Source organism: Glycine max, chromosome 3 (assembly GCF_000004515.6).
Source record: "Glycine max cultivar Williams 82 chromosome 3, Glycine_max_v4.0, whole genome shotgun sequence".
Taxonomy (NCBI): Eukaryota; Viridiplantae; Streptophyta; class Magnoliopsida; order Fabales; family Fabaceae; genus Glycine; species Glycine max.
The window spans coordinates 43,199,883-43,208,040 of record NC_016090.4 but is presented as its reverse complement, the minus strand read 5'-3'; the positions used below and the strand labels follow the sequence as shown (position 1 = coordinate 43,208,040).

Genomic DNA, 8,158 nt, shown 5'->3' with positions numbered 1-8,158 from the left:
TGTTAAACAATGAAACATAGATGATAGCTAGCTTCTAGTTTTTTTTTTTTTTTAAATTAAAACTATCAAATAATTTGTGTTTTTTTTTTCTTTTCTAAACTCTAAGTCTGAGTTTTAAATTTAACGCATCTTCCGAGTTAGACTTTTTTCCTACGTCTTTAACTTTAGTTTGATGTAGCATCTTTTAAAAGAAATAAAATAAAAAATGGGGGTCCAACACTAGTTACTAATTATATAAAATATTAAATTTATCAAGTAATATAAGGACATAAATATAAATATAAATTCTATTCATAAAACGACAATAATGTGGAGGAAAATAATGACTGATCGCCACGTATATCGTCTTCCCTGTGTTTCTCTGCACTATAATATAAACTTGGCTCTTATGATCCGCACCACAGTTCTCTTTAACTCATGCTTTTTCCCACTTGCAAACTCCAAATTCACTCTCTGACAGTTTTTGCAGCCAATTAAGAAGAACTTAACAGACATATAAACATAGTGATCGTCATGTCTACGCAACCAAAGCTTGGTCGGATTTCCAGTATCAGAGACCGAGTTGAAGACACTCTCTCTGCTCACCGTAACGAACTCATTTCTCTCCTCTCCAGGTAATTTTGCTTCTTCATCAACTCCATTTTTTTCTTTATTAATTCATAATTAATATTGTTTTCTTCATATTTGATGCACATGCTCATGTGTGTCTATCTCTGTTTCACCATGTCTTTCTATGAGTGTGTTGGTGAATGAATACCTGTTGTCTTGTTTGAAGGTATGTGGCTCAGGGGAAAGGGATTTTGCAACCCCATAATTTGATTGATGAACTTGACAACATCCCTGGTGATGATGAAGCAATAGTGGATCTTAAAAACGGTCCCTTTGGTGAAATTGTCAAGTCTGCAAAGGTCACTTGCCCTACCATAACTGCGGTTTAGTTTATTTATTTATTTTTTATCGACAAATGTTAGTCTCTTAGTTTTATTAAATATTTCAGTCGAAGATTCAAACAGGTGACTTCTCTCCTATCCTTTCTTCTTTCACCCTTCCCAAACCAACCACTGGCCAACCTTATACCTCCTAACTTCGGTTTAGTTAGTGTTTGGTAAATTCTCATGTAGGTCCCATTTTTAGAAAGTGTGTCCAGTTTATTTATCTGATTTTTAAAAAAATAATCGAATAGTTTGTTACTTGTCTACGTGATTAATTGAAAATTTTCATCCAACTTTAGCCTTATTGTAACTGTCATATTCTGGAAAATTACTTCACAATCACATTAGAAGATTTAAGATATGATATGAAAATGTGTAGCATTATTTTTGTGACAGGAAGCCATAGTTTTGCCTCCTTTTGTGGCAATAGCAGTTCGTCCAAGACCTGGTGTTTGGGAATATGTCCGTGTTAATGTCTCTGATCTCAGCGTGGAGCAATTAAGCATTTCCGAATATCTCAGCTTCAAGGAAGAACTTGTAGATGGAAAGTAAGAAATATACTGCTTAGCTTTCGTTATAAGAAATAACCTCTTCCCTTGGACTGTAACTTAGTGTCTGTTTCTGTTTTGTATTGTGCTTTAGGATTAATGAGAATTTTGTATTGGAGCTTGATTTTGAGCCATTTAATGCCACGTTTCCTCGTCCAACCCGCTCAGCATCCATTGGCAATGGTGTCCAATTTCTTAATCGCCACCTTTCATCAATTATGTTTCGCAACAAGGATTCCTTGCAGCCCTTGCTTGATTTCCTCCGAGCTCACAAATACAAGGGCCATGTGAGTATGCTGTGTTATGCACTTCTAATAAAGTGATTATATTATATGACAACAACTATTGTTTCAAAAATGAAACTTGGCCCTGTATTTCTCTTTCCCTCCCTTCCTCTCTGAAAGATATATCCTCTTAAACTGAGTACTCAAGTCATAATTGTATTTTTTATTTTGGTTTGAGGAATCTATAGATTGTGAAAAATTTCTCTCCTTTGTTATCCATGTTACAGGCTCTGATGATAAATGATAGAGTACAAACCATTTCCAATCTTCAGTCTGCATTGGCCAAGACTGAGGATTATCTTTCTAAGCTTGCTAGTGATACACTCTATTCAGAGTTTGAATATGTGTAAGTTTCTGTTTGATAACGGGTTTACATGTCTTCACTTTACAATACAAATGATGTGAGAATTTTGTAGGACATTTTAGTTTATTTTTTTTTCCTTTTGACTCTTTTCTGATTGTAGATTACAAGGAATGGGTTTTGAGAGAGGTTGGGGTGATACTGCTGAACGGGTATTGGAAATGATGCATCTGCTACTGGATATTCTTCAGGCTCCTGATCCTTCTACACTAGAGACTTTTCTTGGGAGAGTGCCAATGGTATTCAATGTTGTTATATTATCTCCTCATGGCTACTTTGGACAAGCCAATGTCTTGGGTTTGCCTGACACTGGTGGGCAGGTATCTCCTTTGTCATATAGTGAAAAGAATAGTTGAGCTGGACATGCATATGTTGTTCAATGCCCCCTCTTTCTAGTCCTTGTTTTCCTTAGTTGTTTCCATCTTTTTTATCTTGCATTGTTTGAGTTATATATCAATATATGGGCACCGTCATACATGGAAGGTTTTATATGCAGGTTGTTTATATACTAGATCAAGTGCGTGCCCTTGAAAATGAGATGCTCCTTCGGATCAAGAAACAAGGACTTGATTTCACTCCCAGAATTCTAATTGTAAGTGTAACTTGTTGTGTCACGTTCTTCATATTGATAAGGCTGTTGTATTTGATTGTTTTTTCAGTTAAAGTCAAATTAAAATTCTCTTCTGTTCTGAAGGTTACCAGGTTAATACCTGATGCAAAGGGGACAACATGCAACCAGCGGCTAGAAAGAGTCAGTGGTACTGACCATACTCATATTTTGCGAGTTCCATTCAGATCAGAGTCAGGAACTCTCCGTAAATGGATCTCAAGGTTTGATGTGTGGCCTTATCTAGAGACTTATGCAGAGGTAAATGTCATCCATCAACATGTATAGCTTGAATTGCTCACCTGATCTGGAACCATTATGAAGATTTAAATGATTTCTTATCTTAGTTTAGACATGTTAAAGAGTCTAGAAATTCACCATGCTGCATGAGCTAGCATTTCATTTAATATTGATGGTTATGTATGTCAACAGGATGTTGCAAGTGAAATTGCTGCTGAGTTACAAGGGTATCCTGATTTCATCATTGGAAACTACAGTGATGGGAATCTTGTTGCATCTTTATTGGCTTATAAAATGGGAGTTACCCAGGTTCTTGTCCCTCTTCTTTATCATCTTTGCCTTACAAAATGTGAAAGCTCATGTTATCTACAGCTGAGAATTCAACTTAAATTGATTTGAATGTTCATATGTGTAGTGCACAATCGCGCATGCACTTGAGAAGACAAAATATCCAGATTCAGATTTATATTGGAAGAAATTTGAGGATAAATACCACTTTTCATGCCAATTTACTGCTGACCTAATAGCCATGAATAATGCTGATTTTATAATCACCAGTACATACCAGGAGATTGCAGGAACGTAAGTATTGTTTTCATGATATATGGTTTACTTCATGATTTGTGACGATGTTAATTCTTTTATAATATGGCTTGTTATATAACTTTCATTTCTTTTACAAGCTCCAAATGGCATGTCTCCATGCTTACCTTTTGCTTAAAAACATATGCTCCCAAATGGCATGTCTCCATGCTTATTTTAACTGTTATCTGCTTCTTTTCATTGAACCTTGCATACCCATTTGGCATTACATGTGTAGGCATCCTATGACTGTAGTGAGAGACTTATCATGTGTTTGGTGTAACATAACTTGTTGTCTCAAGATTCCTAAATTATGCGTGGTGACAGCAACTGTCATGGCTTACCAACGTCCACTCAGTTATATGATGATATACCTAGTCATTTCTTTTGTCTTGGAAATTTCTCTTTAAGGCACATGAGCTAGTTACTATTTTGCTTAAGCATCCTTTCTAGGCATCTCACATATCTATCCCTGGTGCTAACCCACATTTTCCTAGTAATCTATATATGTCTTGGTTTTCAGTTATGCTAATGTTACTCATTTCATTTTCTTAACCCATATTTCAGGAAAAATACTGTTGGCCAGTATGAGAGTCACACTGGTTTTACTCTTCCTGGGCTCTATAGGGTTGTCCATGGCATTGATGTTTTTGATCCCAAGTTCAATATTGTCTCTCCTGGAGCTGATATGTCAATATATTTCCCCTACTCTGAAAAGCAGAACAGGCTTACAGCCCTGCATGGTTCAATTGAAAAGCTGTTATTTGATCCTGAGCAGACTGATGAATACATGTGAGTCTATTTCAATTGCAGAACTTCTTAATTTTGGTTATTTACTTCTACATCAATCTGTATCTCCATTAGTAATTGATCTTATGATTAATTTGATAACTCTACCTTATCATCCATGCTCTAATGGGTCAAAATGAATGAAAGTTGACTTAGTTGTCCATTATGCATCATGCAAAAATTTATACAAGTCTATCAGCTTCCACTTTCAAGTCATCACTTTTCCTTCAGTACTGATGCCTCGTTTAAAAACCCACCCAGACCTCCACATGCATAGTCCTGATAAGGAATAGAATATCTAAAGCTGTTTGTAAGAGCTGTTAAGATGCATGCTGCATTTGTCAGTTGAAAGCAACTATGACAGTTAATGAGTTTATCTTCGTCTCTTTTGTGGCAGTGGTTCATTGAAAGACAAGTCAAAGCCCATAATTTTCTCCATGGCAAGGCTAGACAGAGTGAAAAACATAACTGGATTGGTAGAATGCTTTGGTAAGAACAGCAAATTGAGGGAACTGGTCAACCTTGTCGTAGTAGCTGGTTATATTGATGTAAAGAAGTCGAGTGACAGAGAAGAAATTGCAGAAATTGAGAAGATGCACGAGCTCATGAAAAAGTATAATTTAAATGGTGATTTTCGTTGGATTGCTGCCCAAACAAATAGGGCACGTAACGGGGAGCTGTATCGCTACATAGCAGACACACAAGGTGCTTTCATTCAGGTATTATAATTATACTATTATCTCTTTCCTATTTGATTGGATGCTCAGGCATTATTTGTAACTACTACTCTCTGGTTGCAGCCTGCTTTCTATGAAGCTTTTGGACTTACAGTTGTGGAGGCCATGACTTGTGGACTCCCCACTTTTGCTACTTGTCATGGTGGTCCTGCTGAGATCATTGAGCATGGTATATCAGGATTCCACATTGATCCTTATCATCCTGATCAAGCTTCAGAGCTATTGGTTGAATTTTTCCAAAAGAGCAAGGAGGACCCAGACCATTGGAAGAAAATATCTAATGGTGGTCTTCAAAGAATTTATGAAAGGTAGGTAATCTTGTTAAAACTTTGTTGCTTTTCTTGTTACACACTGAATGCTAAGTCAAAAATGAACAGGTACACTTGGAAGATTTATTCTGAAAGGCTTATGACCTTGGCGGGAGTTTATAGTTTCTGGAAATACGTTTCCAAATTAGAGAGGCGTGAAACTCGACGATATCTTGAGATGTTCTATATCCTCAAGTTCCGTGATTTGGTGAGTTACATGACATTTGTTGATGCAGGATTATGAACTTAATCATCTCGAGTAGATGCTATATGGTCGAGCACCACCACTTGTCTATGGTCCTAGGCTCCTAGCTAATCTTTACGTGACATAATAAAAAAAATTCAATTTACAAGGAAATAATAACACTTAGTTACATATCATGTGGAGATTAGTCGAGACCATAGTTGTCTTGGATTATGTAATAATTTCTTCTATATGACAATTCTTCTCACACGTACTCTCTATTGGTTAAAATGTATTGAAAAATTACAAAATTATAAGAGACATTTATTAAATAAGAAGTGAAACCTACAAATAATTTGTGATTTTCACTAAATTTCAGCTAATAACAGACTATATTGTGTTGTTAGCTTTCTCTTATATCCTTTGTATGCCTTCTTAATTCTTCTGAAAAGGTTTGCTCTATGTCTTCTTATTTGATAGCATCAATTTTGTGCTCTACAACTTTGTTTGCAGGCAAATTCTGTTCCGCTTGCAAAGGATGATGCAAGTTAAGTAGCTATATATATATAATTTCACCAAGGCTTGACAGCAGACATAATAAGAGTCATATATGTAAATATAAAAGTCTGCTTCTCGTGTTTTGAAATCTTGTGATGCGACCTAGAGGAGTTTCATGGAAGACTTGTCTATGTTAACTTCGATTATGTATATGCAAGAGATGGCGAGCAATTGTTGTTGAATTTGGATGTCTCTTGTTTTCGTTTGATTAGCAGTTATCAAAGATCTAGACCTGGGAATTACCTGTGAGGATTGTTATCCTTACTGATGGGTAAGAATAAAGCATTATGAATCAATGGCCTAATGGTCTGTATTGTGGCATTGTATATATGATGAGACGGTCTAGCCAACCCAGTGTTGGGTGTAACATTTACTAAATGGCCTTGAATTTCTTAAGTTTGAAAATAACACTTTTATCATGAATTAATGTCATAAAATAGAAGAAGTCATAAACTAAAAGTTATTATAATATTAGAGCAAATTGCAGTGCACTCATAATCTAATTACACATGCATTTCTTCCTTTTTTATTCTCATTATAGTCACACTCCCTCTCTCCTAAACGGTGTTAGTTAACTCTGTTAAAATATAAAGCATGTGATTTTAAAAAAATAATTAATCCAAAAATGCCCCCTTCGTTTACAGTGTTACCTTTGTTGAAGCTTTTAACTGAAACTCGTCTTCTTCGTCTCAACACTGTTCTTGAGTTTTCATAATTGATGAATTTTTATCATTAAAAAAGAACCAAAGTTAGAAAACTATACGTGAACTAACCAGGGCCGAAGAGAAAAACATGGTTACAGAAGTATGAACACCATCAGGTGCTAAAGAATTACAATATAAACATTCCCTTCCAAAATGAGCCAAAAGAGATCTCTAGCAAGGGAAAGGCAACATTGAGAGATGATGAAAAGCTACCTACCGTCACGGGATTGAGGTGCCACAAATGTAGAATTGCGCGTCCAGAGATACCACGATTAAAAACACACTAGCAACTGCCAATCTCCCTTCCCAGAAAAGCCTAGAAATAATCATTCATAAACACATATCACCAAAGTAATTAAAAACCCTTCACTCAGAATAATAACAAAGAAAAAAAAAACCTTCACCCCCATCTCAACAAACACCTCAGACGCATACAAAAATAAAAAAAATCTAAAAATAAGAACTCATTTCTCGTCATTACAAATTTAATTGAAATCCAGATTAAACCTTTATCCTTATTGTCAAAATATGCATGCACATGTGTTCAAGCCAATAGGAATATACTTAGAACACATTTTAATTACTTCTAAGCTTGAATTCAAAATTCATAATACGTATTTGAATATAAATTTAATAGATAAAAATAGAATAAATGTCAGATCTTGAAAAGTTATTTGTCTTTTATAACAGATTTTCAAACATCTCTTGATGTAAAGATCATGTTTGAACATCCAAGACTGAAGCTTGTAACTCCAAAGGCACATCCAGAAAAAAAAAAAAAAAAAAAACTATTTGGTATGAACATTCAAACAATCCAAAGCAGCATGTCATTTATGTCAGTCAGACTCAGACTGGAGGAATGTCTTTCCGTCTTTGGGGAGGTATCCCCCTGACCCTGTCACAGAGCTGCAGTGCACTCTTCCTACACTGCTATACATGTGATGCAAGGTTACCCTATCTATCATCCACGATTCTCTACATAACATGTCACCAAACCCCAAGATCTTTTTTCTCCCTCTCTCGCTTTCAACGGTCAAAACTCGTTATGCGCAATCCAGAAAAATAGTATTTAATTGTTCTTCCTACCATAATTTTTTATACTTTTTTTTTCTTTATCATATCACTTATTTTTTCTCTTCCTTCTCTTTTTATCACGTACTGTAAATTATTATTGCCATACTTATATTATAGAAATAGCTTTACTCTGTTCGGATTTCACACTGACACTCGCCAGTAAAATATGTGCCTTTCATTATTATATATATTCTCTGTCACAGTGCTTGGCTAGAATTATAATTATTAACGGATTATTTCCAAGTTTCAA

At 35.4% G+C, this 8,158-nt stretch overlaps 1 protein-coding gene across 2 annotated transcripts; it reads left to right on the top strand.

Moving 5' to 3' along the window:
- Positions 1–289: 289 nt before the first annotated feature.
- On the top strand, positions 290–6,535 carry LOC100793371 (sucrose synthase 2). 2 transcript variants are annotated; one of them, XM_003521527.5, is made up of 15 exons: positions 306–614; positions 776–908; positions 1,329–1,480; positions 1,575–1,767; positions 1,992–2,110; positions 2,229–2,445; positions 2,622–2,717; positions 2,820–2,993; positions 3,165–3,281; positions 3,388–3,554; positions 4,122–4,346; positions 4,741–5,062; positions 5,144–5,388; positions 5,458–5,596; positions 6,086–6,535. In XM_003521527.5, the coding sequence occupies exons 1-15, from the start codon at positions 514–516 to the stop codon at positions 6,122–6,124; spliced, it is 2,439 nt and encodes an 812-aa protein (XP_003521575.1). In that variant the 5' UTR covers positions 306–513; the 3' UTR covers positions 6,125–6,535. The 2 variants fall into 2 exon arrangements, with proteins under 2 accessions (XP_040870106.1, XP_003521575.1); XM_041014172.1 differs by having other exon boundaries at positions 290–614; positions 2,622–2,993.
- The last annotated feature ends 1,623 nt before the right edge of the window (positions 6,536–8,158 follow it).

Excerpts from the sequence above, each read along its gene's own strand:
- LOC100793371 (XM_041014172.1), top strand. The coding sequence starts at position 514 with ATGTCTACGCAACCAAAGCTTGGTCGGATTTCCAGTATCAGAGACCGA. Across the intron at positions 1,768-1,991 it reads CTCACAAATACAAGGGCCAT|GCTCTGATGATAAATGATAG; the intron begins GTGAGTATGCTG and ends TCCATGTTACAG. Across the intron at positions 5,389-5,457 it reads CTTCAAAGAATTTATGAAAG|GTACACTTGGAAGATTTATT; the intron begins GTAGGTAATCTT and ends AAAAATGAACAG.